Source organism: Lissotriton helveticus, chromosome 1_1, assembly GCF_964261635.1.
Source record: "Lissotriton helveticus chromosome 1_1, aLisHel1.1, whole genome shotgun sequence".
Classification (NCBI taxonomy): Eukaryota; Metazoa; Chordata; class Amphibia; order Caudata; family Salamandridae; genus Lissotriton; species Lissotriton helveticus.
In genome coordinates, this window is record NC_136057.1 from 1,390,823,244 (window position 1) to 1,390,846,525 (window position 23,282).

Genomic DNA, 23,282 nt, shown 5'->3' on the forward strand with positions numbered 1-23,282 from the left:
AGCCTATTGATCTATGAAAAGCCACAGTTTACAGTGGACAATGACACAAGCCAATGAAAAATATGGGCGGAGAGTGGGTGGAGCTTCAAGTCCACACCTGAATACAGCATGCCTCGCAGAGCTGTGCATGCGTTGCCCAGGCTCGACCTAAAAAGGGACCTCTGTACTAAACCTGTTCCTGTTGCATTTGTCTGGAGTTCACAATGTAAAACCCCTCTAAATTGTATTTATCCCTTTGCTATTGCTATCATCCAACCCCTTTGTGTTGGATTTGTCAGGGTGTTCACAGGGTGTTGTGCATTCCTTTGGATTTCCGCAAGGGTTTCACTGTGTAAAGTACATTCCTTTGGTGTTTGAGAAACAGTTCATACTGTAAGCCCCCACTCTATTGTACTTCTAAGAGTTCAGAACGTAAAGCCACTTTAATCTGGTTTTTAGCATGTACTTCACTGTAAAACCTCTTCCTGTAACATTTTTGAGAGACTTCACAATCTGAAACCCCTTCCTACTGTAATGGTCACAGGGTTACGCAATGCAACACCCCTTCCTTCTGTATTTTACCTGGGGGACTGTTAGAAAATAATTGTCAATAGGCCTTATCACAGTTAATTAGCAATACATCCATAACTGCCTGTTTGTTTTAATATATGTTTTTCACAGTAAATAATTCAGGCTTACTGCCTTTATCCTACCTTTATAATAAACAGATTAGACATACAGTATCTGACATAACTTCGCCTAATGAACCAATTATGTCTGCAGCCTTGATCATTGGTTTGTTACCATAACCAACTCCGATCCACCAAAATAAGAATAATCTGTGCAATACACGCACTTTAAAAAAAAAAAATGTTTTTTTGAGGAAGCACATAACCTTTGCACAATCAAATCCAGTAGTCCAAAGCCCTTGCTCAATAGTGCTTCTTAAAGCTCTTTTTCTGTTGATCACTTAAGGTATAGTAACATCAGTGCCGTCAAGCCAGACCTATTAAAAGGGGTTTGTGTTTTAAAGTTGCAGTATATTTTTTTCCTTTTCTGTTTTATCTTAAGCAAAATGAGTGTGTATCTATATTTCTTCAGCTCTGGCCTTAGATTCCGCTGTTGTATCCTTCCCTGCCCACAGAGCTCTCCATGATGTCTAGCTAGCCTTTTGTTTTCTGTGTCTCTCACCAACCACTGTTGCCCCCCCTCCTGCTTTGACCAACCGCAGCTTCCCCACTATCTGATTTTTCCATAGCTGCTGACATTCAACATTTTCTTCCTGATTTTAGTGGCTGTATGTCTCTCTAGCTCCCACTTTCCACAAAGTGGGGTTGGTGGTCTCTTTTCTCCATCTGTTTGAGGTGTCTTCTTCATGGTCTTTGCATTTTGTTTCTATCTGCCAGCTGTTATGCACCTATCAAGGTGGTAGGATTTAACTGAATGGGAAAAATGGCTTCATGTGATAGGGATATCTTCTGAAGCATTATACACATTTCCAAGGAAGCTCGCTGACTAACCTCCCTACCGGATAGACCCCTTTGTTTTCTGTCTCTTTACAAACCTGTTCATTGCATTCTATCTGCTGCTAAATATCTGGCTCTGATCTCAGTTTCCTGACATTCCTTATTTCTTTTTGCAGCCCTGAAGAAGTTCCGTGAAGCAGCAAACTGCAATGATGTAGAAACTGGTACGACCTTGGTGCTGCTCATTTCAGAGTGCACTTTTTCTCCTCGCCTTGAGTCTGTTTGGATGCAAGTGCATCATGTGATGTGGATTGAAACAGTCATCTGGTTCAGGGATCTGGGAAGTATACCAGATCTGAAACTGAGGACCACCTGTACACAGAACATCAGAAACAGTCACTTAAGATGTAACTTCAATATCCACCGTCCATTCTGAGTGAAATGTTGCATGGTGCAAGTGATGCTGTCTCCAACTCTATAGAGATTTATAGGTTGGGAATGCGGTCTCACTCTGTACCCTGTGTGTGTGTGTGCATGTGTGTGTGAATATTTAATATTGTTAGGACTGGGTCCTACCTGTTTTCTGCAGTCCGTACGGAGAACTGTTTAACCAACTATGGTTGCTTTAAAGAACCCTTACATGGACAGATTTTATAAGTGCCCAATAATGTCATGAAAACAACAAATCTGAAATTTAAGCATGGCTAGATGAAAGGATAGGTTACAAATCCAAATTGAGTTTATTGAATAGGACCATAGCAGTGAATATTAATTTCCCTTTCTTTCTGTGATTAGTGCAGTACCTCCTCATGGATGGGGTGGATCCTTGTGCTGCCGACGACAAAGGCCGTACCGCACTGCACTTCGCTTCCTGTAATGGCAACGATGGAATCGGTAAGGGGTATTGTGTTGGTGTATTCCATTGTATGTCTCTTATGTTGTGGTCATTGTCATACACAAGCTACTGTAACAAGGGATTTGCTTCTTTTTCTCTAGTGCACCTGCTGTTGGACCATGGTGCTGACCCGAACCAGAGGGATGGGCTTGGTAACACCCCCCTGCATTTGGGTAAGTCTTGGTGTGTATGGGTGAAGTAAAAGCAAGGGTTCTAAGGACGTGGGGACTGGACCTAAGAAACAAGTGACAGTCCGGCAGTGGCCCCAGTAAAAGGACGCATTATTGTAAAGAGAAGCGTTTTTCTTAATATATTTCCTTCCTTTTGGTCACCACTCAGAGGCTGCTCATTTGGATCGCAACTGTGCCTTGTGCACAGGGTTGAGGGAGCTCTCAAAGGTTTTTACAACTCACAATGCTGGTGTGTATATTTGTACAACCTGCCCCGATGACCTGGGAAGTTGTACCAGTGGAAAGGTTGTGCAAGTGCTGGAAACACTTTTTGGCAGGGTCTATTGCTGAAGCCACTCTTTTTTTCTTTTTTCATCAGCGTTATCATTTCACTTGCTTTAGAGAGCATAAGGGGTGTACACCACCGTTCCCATGGCATTTGGTGTGTTATCAGTGCCCTTCTGCAATTACAGAGCCCAGGTTACAGAGAAGAGAGCTTCAGCTGCAGGGCTGTCCCTATCTCTAGCCTCCCAGTTGGACAGTGATGTCCCAGCAGGCATTCTTTTTGTTCTGAGGTTCTGACTATGTTCCAATAAAGGTGATCAGTCTATTCTTCTCTGTGGTTTTAGACCATGGAAGTAGGTTCTGATAGGAGCGACTTCTACCTACCAAAGTCTGAAGTCCAGAGTCTATGATTGTCCACTGTCTGCTCACCTTTCGCACCCTAACGTGGTTGCCAGATCTCCACTCCATTTCTTCCATATCAACGCAGTTGTGAATAGGTAGTCAGTCTACTCTTGGAATTCAGCTGCTCAGTACATATTGACTCCTGAGAAAGACCCAATGTTAGTTCCCTCCCTGCAATGCTCATGCCCTTGTATCTTAATATAGTATCCTGGTGCAGCTGCCGGTCAATCCTACAGCCAGAGGAACACTAAAGTGCCCTACAAAACTTACTTAAACTTAGGTAACCTTTTTCAAGTAAGTTTAAGCTAGAGTCTGGCTCTTGGATGTTTGCATCTGTTTAGACCACTATCGCTTTGACATTTACTTTTTACGACTTAGTTTCCCAATCTGTTGCTGTGGTTGTGTAAGTGAGAGACTGTAGCCATGGACGGAACCAATGTATGAGGTAGTATGAGCCTTTTGCAGGGATCCTATGGCAGTTTAGGTTTACTGGCCAATATTTGTAATATTATCGTATATCACTTGTATGCTGTAGCCACATGTATGTGCATGAATTGCGACCTCCTCTTTGCTGTGACCACGGACGTTGGGATCTTTCACATGGACACCACTATTCCGACTCGGATTGGGGGTACCAATTGTCCCCCCTCCGGCAGTCACTAGCGATGGCACTTCTTTCACAAAGGAAGTGGTAACCACTCCCTTTTTAAGAAAGCTGATGGCCCTTTACCTGCAGTAGAAAGTGTGCAATTAGGACCCTCGAATTTTGGCAACCCAGAGTAATTCCCCAGTAATTTTTTTTTTTTTCTTTCCTGGAATTTCACCCATAGATTTCAGCTGCTTCAGGCCCTATCAGAATTAAAAGGCCACTTATAATGTGAGATTTGGTGTTTATTCCATGCAGGCCATGCAACAACATTGTAAAATCTCAGTCTACAAGTGATGATTTCTCAATAACCAGCCTTTGTTGCCTGTTCAGTAAAGGTTCCATCTCAAAAGGCCTTTCTGTCACTTGTAGCAAAGAATGCAAATGATGTGGTTGTTTGGGGATTGGGAATTCTCATGCTATGTCTCTGAGCAGAGTTGGGTATTTCAGTGCATCATCCTAGTTGTGTCGGGGTATTCATCAGAGCAACACTCGACAGCACTTAGCTAATGCCATGCATCTTCAGTAAGGATAGGAGATGATACCATGTTCTCAAGGATGCCATTTTGTGTTATGAGTTTTGTTTAAAAACCTGATACATTCTGGCACTTTTAGTCCTGGCTTATTTCAGTTGAGCTAAATGCATTTAGACTCCTGAAAACATTGATTTCTAAAAGAAAATCCAGATCTGAGGATTTGCATCTTTGTCGAAATGGAGTTACCTTAGTAGCTGCAGTTCAGTTCAAATGTAAAGGTTGTGGAATCAACAGTGCACCTTGAGCGCACCCAATATGCAGAGGATGGGTGCTGCAGGGACAGCTGTGGATGTGATGGATAGACAGCTGTTCCAAATTCAGGACAGCGTCTCCAGGGGACTGAGCGTGTACTTACCTCTCTTGCCAGGTGTGATACGCTCCCCCTCAGAAGAGGACACAGATTAAATGGGTAGCACTTATGACCAAGCATTGTTTTCCTGAGCACGTGCTCCTGGGCGGCTGACAAAGTGGCTGGATATTTGAAGGAAATAAAGCAGAATGACTGAGAATAACGTTGTGTTTGTCTTCCTGCAGCTGCCTGCACCAATCACGTCCCGGTCATCACCACCCTGCTGCGTGGAGGTATGTGAGCGGATTGGGAACACTGTGGCTGTGACTGATTGAAGCTCCACAGAGGGGCATCTTATTTCCCTCTAGTCCCCGCTGCCCTCTGAATACAATCCTTGTAGTTTTTTACCTCCTTGGTTTGTGATTCCTACAGTTCTCTCCCTTCTGTACCTCTATAGTTTTTTTCTAGTTTCTGAATGAAACTTTGTTTTCCTATTTATAAGTCTCTGCTGCCTTAATATGAAAGACTCCATGCAGTCCTTTTGTGTCTAACTGCTTAAAGCCTGTGAGCTATCTATAATCTCACCTCTTCATGATCGTATCGCCCCTGGCCCTGAAATGTAACTACCCGCAGCCCTGCTCCCCCACCCCCGATCAGACCTGGGCCGATATACAAAACCACGTCTTTCCCTGCTGTGTAGTTTTGTATATCTGTCTCTCTGCTTTATGTAATTGTCTTCATCTGCGCCCCATCTCTGGCGCTCTGCTGTTTTCCACCTTTTTGTTTTATATTTATTACATACACTGCCTCACCTCAGTTTGAAACTCGTGCTCCCTTCCAGCCACCCTGCTCCAGATTCTCTGCACAGCTTAATAATCCATCAGCCAGCCCTCCTTGTGTTACTGCTGTCTCTCCTTTTGAAGTAAAAGTAATTGCAACTTTTCTGAAACTGGGAACAAGTTTCTCGTGATTTGTTTCGTGCTGCATTCTTTTGCCTAATACTGTTCTCTCTTTCGCAATAAGATAGTGTTTCTGTGAATTCTACAAAAGATACACGGTGCAAAGGGAGGGCTTCCGGTCCAGAAAATAAAATGCCCAAATCACAGATGCTGATCCTTTTTTATTTTAATAACTGAACAAACGCTGTGTGCCTCAGTCACAAAGGCCCAAAGTGTTTAGTTATTTCGTATGTAAACGTGCGTTTGTTTAAGTGTCTGAATTTACGCCCTTACAAAAATACACTGAGACTGAGTGCAAATCAATTTACACCCGTTAAGAGCTGGAGTAAATGCTTTTCCCGAGCGGGAAGGGATATGCAACACCCCCAAAGTTCACGGGGGTGTAAGTGAAGGGGTTTCCTTATATGAAAATGTGTTCCTCGAGGGGGGGGGGGGGAGGGTGTAATTGCCCACAATCGCTGCCTTCCAAAATGCGAAATAGTACTATATGTTGAGTTCTGCTTTTACAAGGGCATTGGCTTTTCCAGAACTACTGCCACGGGTGCAGCTTTCTATGCATTCCCTGAAAAAGCTCTGTGAAATATAAAAAATGTACTACACCTTCATGCAGGGAGGACATTTCTGAACGTACTTCTACAAGTTTTTATTGTGTACCTGGCCCTGTAGGTTCAGATAATACAGATCATAAGCCTTCAAAGTCACACTAACCTCCTCTTTAAATAACAGCAGATTTGCTGTTGATGAGAAAACAAGGTAGATATAGCTTCACAAATACATAAAAAGCTCGGACTTGGATGTTTAGAAGTCAAGAGACTGGAAAACATGTTCGGTGGCAGGCCTGCATTTGTAAGAAATGTACTATTCTTAGTCTAGAAAACAAAGTTTAAGATCAGTTGTATTGAAGAAAACCTATATACCTGTAAACAAAAGGAATCCCACACAGTTTGAGCTTAATACGCAAGACCTCTGGATAGTATCCACACACAAGCATACTGTCTACATATGTTTGCTGATACACCAAACAAAATGGCAACAGATCTGTGGACTCAATGCCCCCTTGATGTATACTCTTCAAAACTCTGGTGTATGTGCGATCTTTGTGTCCTGCAGTACATCTAACAACGTCCAATTTTTGTTTTGCTAGTACTTCCAAGCCCAGTGAAAGAATTGTACAAATGTTTTACAAGCCTGATTGTTGTCCAAGAAATACATTAAAATAGAGGAACCAAGCATCTTCACCTCCACAAATATACACTACAACAGAACACCATGGAAACAGTACGTTACCAGTTTTTGAATGGTACCTGGTCCTCGTTCATCAAGGGTTTGCCAGACTGTAGTGTTAGTTCTTGACCCATGGAGCCTCCCTTTTAAAATGCCCCGCGAAGGAGTTGCCATGTTCTACTTTTACTGAATAACCTTTATGGACTGTGCTCTGCAAATGGACACCTTTAACAATTAGTTTGAATACCAATGCAGCATTGCAAAGATGTGAATTTTGTACACCACCTGGTTGGACTGAACATAGTTGATTAAAATACATTGATCTTAAAGCAATATGTGCAAAAACAAATCCTAGTTACGAACTGCACAGGGCTTTTGATGTCACTTGAACACACGATGTGCGCTCTTATAACAACTTTTGTGATGGTCATTTGATGTTCTGGTTTCTGTTTCCCAATTATAATGGCAGTGCCTTAATCACGGACATCCTGAGCTTTTTCTTTGAGTATCCGTGATATTATACTGCCGTTTCAAAGTATCTCTTTGAGGAATATTTAATCTAAAGCTGTGGTTCTTAACCTGTGGTACGGGGGGGGGCCTTGGGGTTCATGAAGCTTACTCCGGGACTCCATGACTGCTTAGAAAATGTAATCTTAACTGATCAATAAAGCATATATAAATAAAGAAGCAAGATTTAAACTTGACATTATTATGTGCTGTAAGTGGGAAGTAATTTCAAATTGGAGGCTAAAAATTAAGTTGCCATCCTCAATTGATTTGTGGGAACAGTGCTAGTGCGTCATTCAGAATATAGTATGGGTGATGATTGACCTCCATTAAATTTAGAAAAGCTCTATCCTTCCCATTAAAATTGAGCTTTTTAAAAATGTTTTAGATTTGTGAATTAAATTAAATATGTCACCATTAGTAAATCATCAAAAATGCTGAGGCCGGGGTCCCGGCCTTCCAGTAATGACTCATAGGGGTACCCAGATTCCAATAATGATTCACTGGGGGTCTTTGGGTCCCAGCAATGATGAAAAAAGTCGAAAGGTTGAGAACCACTGACCTAAGGTGTTACTTTGAGAAATGTATTATTTAATTAAAAAACAAATCAGCCCTGCTCTCTCTTAACATTAATTTACAAACAGTTCAGAAATTAAGGAAAGAGCCCCCACCCCCATCCAATGCACACCTTCAGCCATTCCCATTGGCGCTTGTTCTTTGGCTGTGCACAGTACGGGTTTGCAAAATGGCCTGGACTGTGCCCTATCATCAACCAAATCTTGCTACACAGGCTTTGGCTGTGCATTGCACGCGTTGGGCGCTGGCTAAGCCACCCAACCCTCTGTCATCAGCCAACCACTGCTGCGCACGACCTTTGATTCCAACACCTAAAATGCCTGCTCGTGAATTCTTCAACCTTTAGAGACTCATGTCACGTGCGGATTTTGGTGTTGGCTTTCTTTTTTGGGATTTGAATTTTCCACGTTTCTGTGTACCCTTTAAGTGCCCATTGAGATAAGGCACTTTTGAGGGTAAGTTTCCATGGCTGTGCATTTGTTTCAACAGCGCGAAACTCTCGAGTCAGGGCTGCCTCGAGTTTCAAAATGGCAGTAAATAACATTTTAAGTATCTTTCTCCAGCCAGTCACATTTTTCCGAAAATTCAAAATGGGACTGAAAGGATACCCAAGTCTTGACTCGCGTGTTTAAGCAGTAAAAGTGTTGACTCTATGCAGCCCACTCTGCACTTTTTTTTAAACACTTGCGACTCAGAAACTACTAAACCGATTTCCACCAAACCAGTGAAAGTACAGAGAGTAAAGTTCTACTTCCATGAAGAATTTTCGATAGGGCCTAAAAAATAGGTGGGGGACAAAGGGTCTTCACTAGAGGTCAGAAGAACATGATGAGCACGTTCACTGCACAGTGGACTCCATTGATTGCAAAATATTAAGATATATAGTGTAACGATGAGCAGCAGATGGAAGACCACTACCCAAGTGAGTAGGCATGATATTAGATGTTGTATCAACAGGGAGGAACACAGGGTTAGGACAATTATTTAAAGGGGTCCAATGTATGTGTCCTAGAAAGACTATCAGCAAAAAGAAATACAGAGTTCCCCGGTTGCAGTCAGCTAAAGGACTGTCATTGGTCTCTCTCTTGTCGGGTCAAACAGTAAAAAAGTGAGTGTAGTGAACCCTCTCTTGGAATTTTTGGGGTACCTCACACAAGTCGCCGGTTGGACTACACTTGTAATCCCACCCGGTGATCGTTCAGCGTCATCATCGGTACCCTGCCCCTGCGCCAGGCTGGCAGTGCAATGCCTGTCGGGCAACAATACTTGTTGCTCTTTGGCGGGGATCTTCTATTCCTTCGCCAAAGGGTGTGTGGATGTAAGGGGACCATGCAAGGAGGTAATATGTGAGTGTGCAAAAGTGAGCGTGGGTGAAATAAAAGGAGTCAGTGGAGTCCAAAAATTGGGATTTTAATGATATGGCTCACTGCTCTATTAAAAATACAAGGGGTATAGAGGCAGAACTATCAAGGTAGTAAGCCTCATTCAACCCTTGGTGAGTGGATGGTCAACATGTTTCTTGCTTATAGAGCAATTCGTCAGGACCAAGGGGTGCTCATATGATTTGCAAGGGCTCCCCCGTGATCAGGGGGCCCAGTATACGACCTGGTAGGTGTCGTATGGCAGTCCTTTCCTCAGGACCCTTCCCAGGACTAAATGGGAGAGAGAAGAGAGAAGTGTACTGTTAAGGAGAGACCAGAGAGACATCATGGACAAACGTGGAAACATTCGCGTTTTGTGACTGTCATAATATACAGTGGGTGAGCATGCCTTTGGTTTGCTCAAGGAAGATCGCATGCTTAGTGGTATCCAACAAAGTTGGTTGGAAGTTTGTCATGCAGTAAAAAACCTGTGAAAATCAAGGGCTATTACTGTGCTATCAGCATGCGCGATAGCTAGTGGAAATTGAGACAACATTTGTGGGGAGAAAAACAGACTTCAAACATGTCTTTGTGAAGTTTCAGAAAAGAACACTAGATGGAGTCAGTGTATGGGTAACTAACCCTTGGATTAAACCGTAACACCAGCCGCAATAATACAGTGATGGTAAAATTTAGAACAACCTTACCCGTTTGTTACACTACGGAGGCTTCCTCGAGCTGACCGGGTGGGGCCAGGACTTGGTGGAGACCACCTGTTAGGAGGAAGTATCCCCGCCATGTTATCGATTGGCGGTCAATGCGTCTCCCCATTCAACTGCTTAAAGCTTGGTCCCGCCGTGGCGCTCAGAAAGAGGCGCACGCGGGGGCGCAGAATGGAGCATATGTGCCTTACCTCGGAGTTCCTGGCGTAGGGCGTCTAGTCACCTACCCTTCCCACTGCGGACGGTGCCGCAGATCAGCCGGTAAAGTTTGGCGTCCCGGGCGCATTACTTATGACCCGTGTGTGTGGCCAGTTTAGTGGGCGTGGCCCCGGCGTGTTACCAGGCAACGAGTGGTAAATAATGGACACAGAAGATTCACTCGCTCCGTGTGTTGCCGGTGGTTAACAACGAAGACGGCTTCGCGTGCTAACGAGGAGGGAGGGAAACGTGAGTGCCATCTTGAGAGGGAGGTGGAAATAGGCAGCTTCATGGTTATGGGCTGGGTTCGGCATAGTAAGGACAAAACAGTCCATTGGTCAGCTATCTAGTGAGCATTGTCCAGGGCACCGCATCGTTGAGCCCGTTTTCATCTGTGTGTAGACGGTGTACCCATCTCTGCTCCAGTCTGAAGAGGGATTGCTGATTCATACCAGGTTGGCATTCTAGAACTGTCCACTTTATGTCCTCAGTGGTATGTTTGTGTTCCTTGCAATGTTCATACAGCCCGGTGTGTGTTTTGGAGCATCGAATATTACTGTTGTGCTCCATTATCCGTTGTTTCACCGGGCGCATTGTCATCCCGATATAGAGCAATCTGCAGGGGCACACCAAGATGTATATACATCTCGAGCTGTTACAATTGGTGTGTTTGTGAAAGGTCCAGGTGAAATCTCCTGGGAGTTCGATTGTTCTGCCTTGGATGGTTTGGGGGCATACCACACAGGAGCCACATTTGTAGTGTCCAGTGACAGGGGGAAGATCCCAAAGGGTCCTGACTGGTCGAGTTTGTAATTTCTTAGGGCGAGTGTGGATCAATGTGTCCTTGAGGTTGGCAGTCCTTTTGAAAGCGAACCGTGGTCGTGCCAATTCCATCCCAGTGGAGTTCAAGATACCCCAATGTGTCATCACGGCTTTCTTGATAAATGATGAATGCCTGGTGTAGGAGGTGACACAGGTGATGATGTCATCTGGTTCTTTAGGGTGGACCTCTAGAAGGGCATCTCTATTGTTGTTCAATGCTCGTTTGTACGAATTCTTTAACAACCGGGTGGGATACCCTCTGTCCTGGAGTTTATGCTGTAGGGTCCGGGCCTCTTGTCTGAAGTCTTGGACAGAGCTACAATTCCTCCGAATTCTAAGGAATTGCCCAAAGGGTAAATTATCTCGCAGGGCTTTAGTATGGTGGCTTTGGTAGAGAAGCAAGCTATTTCTGTCAGTATCTTTCTTGTATAGCGTGGTGGTTATTGCTTCGGGTCCCAGATTGATGGTAAGATCGAGGAATGGTATGGACGTCTCCGAGATGGTTCCAGTAAATTTAAGGAAGGGGTCTTGTAAGTTAATCCAGTCACAAAAGGCTTCACAGCTGGGACGGTCCCCTTTCCAAAGAATCAAGATGTCGTCGATAAAGCGACGCCAGAGAGTTAAGTTCTCTCGGTAGGGGTTTTGCTCCGGAGGGTAGATGTACCTCTTCTCGAACGAAGCCATATAAATGCAGGCCAAGCTCGGCGCGAAGGTAGAACCCATCGAAGTCCCCCGCACTTGATGGTATAACTGGGATTCATACCTGAAGAAGTTCTCGGTCAGGGCGATGTGGGCCAGTTCCATAATGAATGTTATTGGTGTTGGGGATAACCATTCCTCTTCTCGCATCAGCGAATCCACTGCTTCCAGGGTTGCTTGTTGCGGGATATTAGTATAAAGTGCCTCCACATCGAGGGTAAGAAGCAAGTCAGTGTCCTCTCTGCCATCTATGTCTGCAATTAGACGGAGTACATCCCTGGTGTCTTGCAGGTAGGATGGTATCTGTTTGACGTAAGGTTGGAAGAACGCATCACAAAATTGTGACAGTGGTTCTAGTAGAGATCCAATTCCAGAGACAATGGGTCTCCCAGGGACAGGAGACGTGCCCTTGTGTATTTTCGGGAGAGTATAAAAGTGGGGGATAACAGGATCCGGAGTGATCAAGAAATCTGCTTCCTTCCTACTAATCCACTCGTTAGTCTCCCCCTCAATCACAAGGCCCATGATGGTAGTTGTCAATCTTTTAGTTGGGTCCTCAAGGAGAGGTCTGTAATGGTTGGTATTTGTCAATTGTCTTCTGCACTCACGATCATAGTCTTCGTAGTTCTGAATGACCGTGGCGCCCCCCTTGTCTGCTTGTTTAATGACGATCGACTCGTCTTGGCCTAGTGTTTTGACTGCTAGTCGTTCTATATTGGACAGATTGTGGAAGGTTTTCTTCGAAGGTATCTCACGCATGCTCCTCAGTCCTTTAGCTGACTGCAACCGGGGAACTCTGTATTTCTTTTTGCTGATGATATTAGATGTGCCAGTCAAATACTAAAAGGTACTTCGTGCCATGTAACGGGGGCAGCTGTGGAAAGAGGAACGTGCCATGCAAGTTGCTCTTATTTGCAAAAGAAGGGCAGGATCTAGCAGCGGGTGTGAAATGTAGAAGTGAAAGACATGATTAGAGAAAGGGAGGGATGGGCCACCTTGCTGAGCAAGGGAAGTGGTAGGCAAACTGTGGCTACTAGCAGTATCCGTCGTTAAAAAAAATGTGGCTTCAAAAATAAGTCTTACATAGCAAATGTTTAGCAGTGATACTGTTTTAGTAAACAGAAACTGAAGAAACCAGGCATGTTCTGTTTTGCATGAAAGCAACACATGAGCAGGCTGTTAACAGCATGCTGTTTATCTTCAGTGAGTTTGGCAGAAAATATGGTTTTTAGTTTATGTTCTAAATAATGTGATCCATGGTAGCACTTATTTAAGTGAGGTGTTGTTTCTCGGAGACCACTGTTATCCACTCGTACTTTAACATTTCCTACACTGCGTCCCCATCACTGACTTTTACCAGACTAGTACTCTGCTTCTAATGAGTGTAAATAATCAATACTAGTTATGACTACGTTGCCATCTTTTCCACTCTAGTTAGTATGAGCTGTGCCATTCTGTTCTAGGGGATTTTTTTTAAACGCCTTCAAGTGTCCTCAGTATGCCACACAGATTTCATAAAGATGACCAGTTTACATTTCAAATAACAAAAGGTTAAGGCGTCTGCCCTTTTTCAGGTGAATGGACAGCAACACAAAAACAAATATTTTCCCGCTTGCTCATTTCGGAGTATTTCACCATATGCCTTTGAACAAGAGATGCCATCCTAAGGAGCTATGTAGATGTTGTATCAGAAACTGCTCATTCCAGTTATTCTGCATTCATTGGAACACATCGTTGTAAGGGTTGGTCTGCGACAGCCATCCGTTACGCAGTGTTCTCAAAACAAAGAAAATATTAATATGCCAATATTGTTGTTCTCAATGTATGACTGGCCCTCAAGTTTGTCCTGTTTCCTTCCTAATCGAACAGGTTTTGCTTCCTGCTCTTATTTTTTTTTTTTATCTACTTAGGTGATCCGATATTCTTGATGACTTGCTTGTGAACTACTTCTTCTTGCCTCTCCTCTCACCCATAGAACTTACGCAAGCTATCTTCACAATAAATAGAGTAAAAGGTCTTGAGATTGGTTTCTCGCTTCCCCCAAAGTCCCCCTTTCTCAGTCTCAAGCAGTCCAACACCCTGTGAGCTCACCGTATCAACTCCTAACAAATAGAAGGCCTGGATGTATGGGAATGTCTGTGTAGCACTTCCAGAAATACCCATAGAAGACACTGCATTTATGTACTTTGCCCTTTTTTTAGCAACCTGTTTGAGTCCTGCCACTTTTCTAAAAGGGTTCATTTCTGCTGAATCTTTATACTTTCATTGTGTCATGTGTGCCTGATTTCAGATCGTACTTTCTTGCCTTCGGCCACGATCTGTTGAGGGAAAGTTTTCATTTCAAACAGTTGCTCCCGGTACTTCTTGTGAGCGTGCTTCCCTTTCAACTGAAATGCTCTTGAGATCTTTTCCAGCTTAAAAAAATCTCATTCTCCGCGTCTCTTCTTTGCACCTCTCCGCAGCAGTGGCTCACCATTGCAGGTCCCTGCAGATGTTTTTACTCTCCTTGCACCTCCCTAGCTTCAGGGAAGCCAAGATCTCCTCACATGCTTGGGACTCGCCTTGTTCTTCATCCTTCACTGCTGGCCTTTACATGTCTTCATGTCTTTCCTTGTTTCTCCATGACACCGCGCGCCTGATTTCCTCATATGTTAATATCTTTGCTCAGGCGCGAGGGTGGATGCTTTGGACCGAGCAGGACGGACACCCCTCCACTTGGCTAAATCTAAGCTGAACATCTTGCAAGAGGGACACTCGCAGAGTCTGGAGGCACTGCAGCTGGAGGTCCGACAGGTGAGTATATGCTGCTGCTCTCTGCCCCCCACATAGAGGAGGTGCTCCCTGGGGCACAGGAAGCACTAGCTCTGACTTACCACAGGATGGGAGGGAAAGGGCTGGCAGGAAAAGCTCCTCCTGTAGGCACATGTTCCCCCTTCTGGACATGCGGTACTACAAAATACTCACTTGTCTTTTGGGGAAGCTTGCGGAGATGAGCATTTTCAGTCTGTAGGCTCCTCTGAGCCCAGGCAAGCTTTCTTACCTGCTGAGTTACTGGTTATCACGGATGTGTCTGAGGTTGTATCTGCTACTGGGCATTATTAACAATTTGGCTTCTTTAAAGTGTTCGTTCTCTTTTACCATGTGGTGGAGAGTCGCCCATGCACACACACGACCATTAATTGAAGCGTTTGAAGAAAAATATATTAATTCGAAACAGGGAAAACACAAAGGGAGATGAAGAGGTATATACTGCCATACCCTTTATCAAGCAAACACTAACGATACAGTGGAGGAGACCAGAATGATCTATTAAGTTATTAAATGATCCTGAGGTGTGAAAAGGGAGCAGTTCTACATTGGGTGAGGAAGCCTCGCCCACATTTTGTGGTATGAGTCCTACTCAGCGAACTCATTCTACCCTGGTAAGTTGATAGTACCCTGGAGTTCTCAACCTCATTAGAAGGGAGTTCTTGATAAATCGAAAACTGGATAATACCTGGGATTCAGATTAACTAAAATACCAAGGGGTAAACCCAAGAAAACTTCCTTTATTATTAGATACCCCAGATATGATTTAAAAAAAAAAAAGGTTAGTGCAGGAGATGGGCTACAATGCCAGTTACATCCAAAATAATGCTAACATTTCCATCACTACAGCCTGTAGTTTCTGCAGCACAATCTCCAAAGCTTTCTAGCGCCTATCTGGAGTCTTCATTAGGATGAAATCTTCGCTACACTTTTATGTGATACACAGTGCTGTAGGATATAAATGTATATCTCAATATAAATTACATCTGCAGCATGTTAACATCACAGTGCGTTTAATCTTGCGCCTGCCTTTCTGCAGCGTGAGCCTAAAACTGTTATCTTCTGTACACTGATTTCTTCTTTAGCATCCCATCTAGACGTACGTGCACCTCTGAGAGCTATATCTTGTATCTCAGTCTGGCCCCTCTTCAAAGGGCGATGTCCGCCTTCACACTTCAGTATGACTTGTCACTCCTATTGTAGATTCAACGGAAAATAAAGGATTGCACAGGCCTCCCCTCCTGACCATCTGGGAAGGTTTGATACACACTGGTAGGCAGTGCAAGGAGCTGCCCTTCCAATGGCACGATCTAGGTCCTACTATTCTAAACCCCAAGCCTAATAGTGGGAACAAATGTATACCCTGATTTTACTGTAACAAAATTAACATTTTGTGAATTGACTGGTGTGCCTAGAGGGGAACCAGTTCAAACTCACCAGAAGATTAGTGCCATCTGTTTGTGTCTGGAAAAACCACTTCCCCTTGGTGAATGTTTGTGGCCCTTGTACAGTTTTCAGAAGAGAAACAAATTCTTGAGTGACAAGATCATTTCCTCCTTTTCCTAGCCTTTAATCTACCAGAGTCATGCTTGTCATTTAGCTTTGCAGTGTGATTCTCAGATCCGGAGCTTCACTTGTGTGTCATGGGTTTGTGCTTCCCTTTAAATTTGTCACTCTTGACTTTTGTTTCCCCTCTCACTTGCCGCATTCTACAGATCATCCAGATGCTTCGTGAGTACCTGGACAAACTAGGCCGCCATGAGCAGAAAGAGCAGTTGGATGACCTGTGCTCCCGCTTGCAGATCACCAGCACCAAGGAACAGGTAAAGGGCGCTTGGGTGTTTAGGGAGCTTGAGCGCGTAGCCTAGGCCTCAGAGTGCTGCAGAGAGACTCACCAAGCTCTCTTCCCCACCACAAGACTTTTCCTCAATGCAGGAATGCGTTTTGCATTTCACATGGAAGGTGGGAGCGATAGTAGGAGACGCTGCTTAAAGTAAAATATAGTTACATTGTAAGAAACTCCAAATTGCTGAAAGACAGCGAGTCAGGAATCGCAGTACGGGGAAATTAGCTGGTGTGCAGGAATCCTTTAAACCCGTGGTTCTTAACCTGTGGTACGGGGACCACTGGAGGTTCATGAAGTCTACTCAGGGGGTCCTCTGCAAATGAACAGAGTGTATATAAATAAAGAAGCTAAATATAAAATGTAAAATTCTGAAAATATTTAGCAAATTTGTTTTGGTATCCTCCGATTGATTTGTTGGAGCAGTATAAGTGCATCAAATGGAATATAGTATGAAGATGAGTGGCCTCAACTGAATTTAGACAAGCTCCAACTCTCTGTTTAAAATTCAAACATGGGGGCGTGGCCAAGATGGCGGAGTGAACGGACGTGTTCTTCCCGAGCTCCTGCGCCCGCCTAGGCCCTGAGCCCTGAATTTCCGCTTTTCTCCCCCCCCAATCGGCCCGGAAGGCCGGGTGTGGTCAGGAGAGCATAGGGACGCGGCGCGGTTGAGCTCCGGTTCCCCGTCGATCGCAGTGTCGGGCGTGGTGTGCCTGGCGGCGGGAACCCCGAACAGTGGTGGTGGAGCTCAGCCGACCGGAGGCCCGGCTGTCGATAGCGCGGCCTCTGGGGGTTGTGAGAGAAGATCTGCTGAGCTGCAACCGCCGGTAGCTGATCCAGCGGTGCCGACGGTCGCGGACCAGAGAGAGCTGATCGGTCCGTGAACGAAGCGGTGAGCCCGAGTCTGCCCCCGAGACTAATCGAGGCCGCGGCTGCGGCCGGGCCGGGAGAAGACGCAGGCCGGGACCGCTAACGAGGCTGCCCTGGTGCTGTTCCGGGCACTAGCGGAAGGTCCGGAGAGGTGCAGAGGAGCGTTGGGGACCCGCCGGCACAGTGAGCCTGGCCCGGAGGACCGCGGGCCGGCTTCCTGGTGGAGAGAGGGGCTCGGCCCCGGCCTGGGGACTACGCGAGGCCGCGGCTGCGGCCTACCTGGACAGTGCAGAAGGCTGAGAGCGCCAGAGAGGCGGCGCCAGTGGGGTGGCGAGTCCTGCCGGGTTGAGAGACGACGATCGGCAGCCTGCACCAGGGAGCTGAAGCGGCACTGGTCGAGACCGGAGTGAGAAGGAACCGGCCCTGGGCACACCTCCCCCCCGCGACCCGGCAGAGGCGGTGAGGGGCACCTTGGGGTGACGAAGAGCGAGCGGGGCACCCAGGGGCATTGCGGTCTGACCTGGTGAAGGGTGGGAGTTTACGGAGCACAACACCGGAGAGGGACTGGCACCACGGCGGCACTGGGCCTTTGCAGCTGAGTCAGGTGGGGGACGCTGCCCCGGAGAGCAGGGGAGGGACCAGGACAGACTCCCCTTGAGACGGCGCCTTCCCCTTCCCCCACGACTTCAGCAGAGGAGGTGAGACGCGGGCTGGGTGTGTGTATTTGGCTGCGGAGCCCCCGGAGGGGTTACAGACTGCCCGGAGCAGAGCGAGGGCTTGCGACATATTGCACCGGGGTGGATTGAGAAACGCGACAGCACCGGGTACCTTGTGCGCGACCGGGAAGGGAAGCAAATTGGGAGCAGTGACTGAGTGGCGCAGAGCTCCCCCTGGGTGCGCAGACATTGGAGGTGAGGGGGGGACCCCTCGAATGGTGTAAGGCATATTGAGACTGTGGTGTGCTGGTCCTGTGCGGCTGAGGCCTTGAGGCGCCTGCGACAGGGGTATCCCGCATACTCTGGGTGGAGGAAACACTCACTGTGGGCCCAGGCCTGGCCCCTACGCGCATCTGCAGCCGACGAAGAACGCGCAGTTGAGACCGGCTCCCACCTGACACGTGGCCGGGCTGGGCTTTTCGCGGGCTTGGCCTTGTGTCGTGGTGACCATCTGGGGCAGGGACACACACCGGAGACTCCCGAAGACTCGCGCCGGAGGTCCGGGCCTGGCCGGGTGACAAATTGGCTGGGGGCAGGCTGTGGATAGCACACGAGCTGCGGTGCAGTAAGAAAGATGGCCGGGCAGAGGGGCGGCAAAGGAACTAACCGCACGCTCCCCGAAATGTTCAACAAACCACCTGGTAAAGGAGACAAGACCTCACCACAGTCAGGTGGCGCAAGCGGGTCTCACGAGGGAAGCAGCGGAGAGCCCCCGGTCACCAGATCCTTTTTGGAATCACTTTTCGGGACACTACGGGAAGACTTTCAAGAGTTAAAAAAGGAAGTGGCCGGTGAAATACGGGAACTACGCCGAGAGGTGGATGGCATCGGGGAGAGGGTAGAAGCGGTTGAGAGCTCCACGCAAAGACAGGACGAAGAGATTACGCACTTACAGCAAGAGGTACTCCGCCTCAGGGACCAACACATAGATCTTCAACAGCATAATGAGGATCTGGAAAACAGGTCAAGACGGAACAACATTAGGGTCCGGGGAGTGCCGTCCACAGAAGAGACCTCCGGCATAGTGGCTTATCTGCAGGAACTGTTCCGCACCGTCATTAGCGAACCTACAGATTTCCCCATTAAGATAGATCGGGCTCATAGAGTGGGGCCGCAGCGGCGTGCAACAGGGCCCCCGCCGGATGTCTTGGCTTTCCTTCCCGATTTTTCGCTGAAGGAGCGGATTATGTCTGAAGCACGGAAGAAACAGTCAATAACATTCAAAGGTCACCAAGTGGCGCTGTATCAGGACCTGGCTGCGACCACGCTCCAAAAGCGTAGAGCATTTAAGATTGCGACAGACTTCCTGAGACAACATGACACCCCCTACTCATGGGGGCATCCTTTTCGCCTCATATTCCGATGGAATGGAGTGCAGCACCAGCTGCGGTCTCTACAAGACGTCTGTGAAGTGTTAGGGATCACGGCAGAGGAGGAGGAATCGTCCACGCCGCGGAGAAGGAACTCGACTAATGGAGGTTGGCGGAGGATCTCGAGACACAGGACACAGAGTGCCTCACAGAGACCGAGTTCGCCCACGATCAGAGCTGGGATGGCGGACGCACTTCGAACAGCGACCGAGACTTCGGTGGTTGAGGAAGGAGTAGCTTTAACCGCATAATGTGGCTCCGGGGGGAGAATGACATTGCATTACTGATGGAGCAGGCTTTGGGGGGGGGGGCGGGCGCGGGACGGCGAGGGAGGAGTACTTGTGGTAAGTCGCCCACGAAGGTATTTCACCACAGACTTGTCCGGTGAGGGCAGGCCTGGGACTAATTGGACTACGAAAGGTGGGGAGGAATGGGTTGGGGGGGTTTGTTTGGGTTCCGAGTTGAGGTGAGGGGGGAGAGGGGGAGGGGGTTGGGGAGTTGGGGGTTGGAGTTCTTGGGATCCGGGAGGGGGGTGTTCGGGGAAGCTCTGTCCGGTGTCTCTGTCATGTTCCCTCAGATTGGCCAGTGCTCGCAGATAGACCCGGGAGTAGGCTTGCCACTTGCTGCTTTTGATCGACAGTTGCTGGTGGGTCACGTTAACCTGGTATGGCGGGTTTGAAAGTAGTAACTTTGAATGTGAAAGGGCTAAACAACCCCACAAAACGTAGGGCAATTCTTTCCTTGTTGGAGGCCTCACAGGCGGACATCTGTCTGCTACAAGAAACGCACTTGCTGGCTAGTGATTGTCATAGGTTACGGTCCCGCTCCTTCCCTACACAGTTCTTCTCTTCCAATACCACTAAAACAGCAGGAGTGGCGATCTTGGTCTCTAAATCCTTTAAAGGTGAAGTGCTACACAAATTGGCAGAGCATAAAGGGCGGATGCTGGCATACAGATTTAAGTTGGGACCCCTGTTCTTCACGGTGGGGTCGGTTTACTGCCCAAATGAACGTCAGGACCACTTCCTCCATGCCACACTGATAGATGTCACAGCATCTCCTGACAGGCATCTCATTCTGGGGGGGGACCTGAACCTGGTGTTTGATTCCTCATTAGATAGATCAGCGCAGCGCTTTCCGCAGACCGGGGAACTGTCACACGCTATGAAAACACAACTAGCTGAATTCGATATGCACGATCTTTGGAGGGGATTGCACCCTGCAGATAGGGACTACTCCTATTTCTCGCACGCACACAAAACATATGCTCGGGGTCATCTCCCTATCAGACCACGCACCGGTCTCGGGGACCTTCCTGCCCCCGTCGGCCCCAGTTCGGCGTGGGGTCTGGCGTCTTCGAGACACTCTTTTACACAAAAAAGTTGTGGTGCAACGTATCACCGAGGCGGTGGCTGACTTTCAACTACATAACTCTAACCCCGACACTACGTCTGCGACTCAATGGGGGGCGCTTAAGGCGGTTTTACGGGGAGAATTCATAAAGATATCGGCGACCGAAAATAGAGAGAGGAAGGTTAAACGGGAGGAACTCACGCAAAAGGTCAGGGAATTAGAACAGGTGCATCGGAGAACGGGGGCTCCTAGAATTTGGAAACAACTGAAGGCAGCAAGAAAACTCTTGTCGTCTCTAGACCTAGACAGAGCTGAATATGCGGCTCTCCGTTTGAAGCACGCATATTATACGGGAGGGGATCGTTGTGGCCGGTTACTAGCGGCTAAGCTCAGAATCGCACATCAATGCCGCAGAGTCAAAGAACTTACGGTAACAGGAGGGCGCACGGTTACAGAAGATGTCGAAATAGCTGAGGCCTTTCGACAGTTCTACTCCGAGCTCTATGCGGAGGACGGCTCGACGACTGGGGTCCCTGATGACTATCTTGATTCAGTGACTCTCCCGTCCCTAGCTCCAATGCAAACCGATCACTTGGACCGAGAGATTAGGATAGAAGAGGTTATTGCAGCGATCGCTAGGCTGAAACTCGGGAAAGCCCCGGGACCAGATGGATACACCACCCTTTTCTATAGGACTTTTTGCACTACTTTAGCTCCTATTTTGACCAAGCTGTTTAACTCTTTCGACTGCCCCGGTGCTATCCCACCGGATCTCCTGCAAGCCACTGTGTCGGTGATACCTAAACCAGGGAAGGACAGGGCCCAGTGTGGCTCGTATAGACCGATTTCCCTCCTAAATGTGGATCTTAAAATCTACACAGGGATCCTTGCGGCGAGATTGGCGCAGTATCTCCCCGGACTGATTGAACCGGACCAGTCCGGCTTTGTCCCTGGCAGGCAAACGGTGGATAATACCAAGCGGTTGGTACACATACTGGAAAAGGCTTCGCGAATCCCCGGGGAAAGGATGCTCCTTTCGGTCGACGCCGAAAAAGCGTTTGACCGGGTGCACTGGCCGTATCTTGAGCAGGTGATGACTCGCATGGGCGTAGGGGAGAGATTTAGATGCATGGTCTTTAATTGTTATAAGTTCCCGTCGGCTACGGTGCGTGTCAATGGCTGTGGATCAAAGCGCTTCTATATTGAGCGCGGCACGCGACAGGGATGCCCGCTGTCCCCTCTCCTTTTCGCCCTCTACATGGAGCCTTTTGCCCAGAGGGTGAGACAAAACCCAGACGCCCTTGGTGTGCGGATGGGGGGTTATACCCATACGGTCAGCCTGTACGCGGACGATGTTATTTTTACACTGGAGGATCCGCAGCGGGCTTTACCCGCATGTATGGCGGAGCTCGAAGCTTTCGCGAGAGCGGCTGGGTTTAAGATGAACTTGGGGAAATCCACGGCGTTGGATGTTTCCCTGACGCCTGGGACGAGGAGAGAGTTGCAGAGGCGGTTCCCGCTCAAGTGGTCGCGGAACCATGTGCCGTATTTAGGTATCCTGCTGGCTCCCACGCTGCCGGCGATGGTGGCGGTTAATTACGAGATGCTTGGCAAGAAAGTGAAGGAGGAACTGGGGAGGTGGAGCAAGGGGACGATATCGTGGCTAGGCAGGATAGCGGCGCTGAAGATGACGGTGCTTCCACAGATCCTGTATCTCTTCCGGGCACTTCCGCTGCAGCCCCGCAAAGGCTGGATCCGGATGATGCAGACCGCACTGTCCCAATTCGTCTGGCAGGGCCGTAAACCCCGAATGAAGAGAGCATTGACGACCTTAGCGCCGGAGGCGGGAGGACTGGGTGTCCCTGACCTTCACAAATATTTCCAGGCGTCGCAGTTGAGGTACCTGGTGGAATGGAGCAGGTGGGAGTCGGATAAGCATTGGCTCTTCCAGGACCAGGCTGTGGCGGGTCGGCCCTTGCAGGAAATACCGTTCCTGCGTAGACGACACAGACCCCCGAATCTCTACGCTTCCTATGTTACGAGTGTTCCGCTGAGGGTATGGGATGCCACTAGTGTCCGCTTCGAGCTCACCTCGTTCCCCTCTCCGTTCACGCCTATTGTGGACAACCCAGACTTCACACCTGGGACAGAACCGGGAGCCTTTCCGCATTGGCGAGAGAATGGGTGCAGGACACTTTTTCATGTGTACGGTGGGGATGGAGTCCTCTCCTTTGACGACCTTAAAGGGAGCTACCAGCTGACCGAGGCGGATAGGATGAGATACTGGCAAGTCAGACATTGGGCGCTACATCCACAGGTGCGGGAGGCTGCGGACAGGAACTTGCTCCCTTTTGAAAGATGGATGGCGACGCGTACCTCGGACGCCAAACTCATATCTGATTTGTATAAAATGCTTCAGCCGCCGCCCACACACATCTATAATCCTGGTAGAGAGAGATGGAACAGGGAACTGGGGAGAACACTTAGCCACAAGGAATGGGAGCAAATCTCATACCGAGCGCGACATTCTGCTTATCATGTGGGGCTGACTGAAACCTTCACCAAGGTGTCAACGTACTGGTACCA

At 47.8% G+C, this 23,282-nt stretch overlaps 1 protein-coding gene across 1 annotated transcript in view; it reads left to right on the forward strand.

Moving 5' to 3' along the window:
- ANKRD54 (ankyrin repeat domain 54) overlaps positions 1 to 23,282 on the forward strand; it is a 75,439-nt gene that overhangs the window by 46,933 nt on the left and 5,224 nt on the right. Inside the window, exons 2-7 of the mRNA XM_078684157.1 lie at positions 1,622 to 1,669; positions 2,241 to 2,339; positions 2,442 to 2,513; positions 4,914 to 4,961; positions 14,405 to 14,529; positions 16,260 to 16,367. Of these exons, the coding sequence (XP_078540283.1) occupies positions 1,622 to 1,669; positions 2,241 to 2,339; positions 2,442 to 2,513; positions 4,914 to 4,961; positions 14,405 to 14,529; positions 16,260 to 16,367 (500 nt within the window). The remainder of the gene's footprint in view (positions 1 to 1,621; positions 1,670 to 2,240; positions 2,340 to 2,441; positions 2,514 to 4,913; positions 4,962 to 14,404; positions 14,530 to 16,259; positions 16,368 to 23,282) is intronic.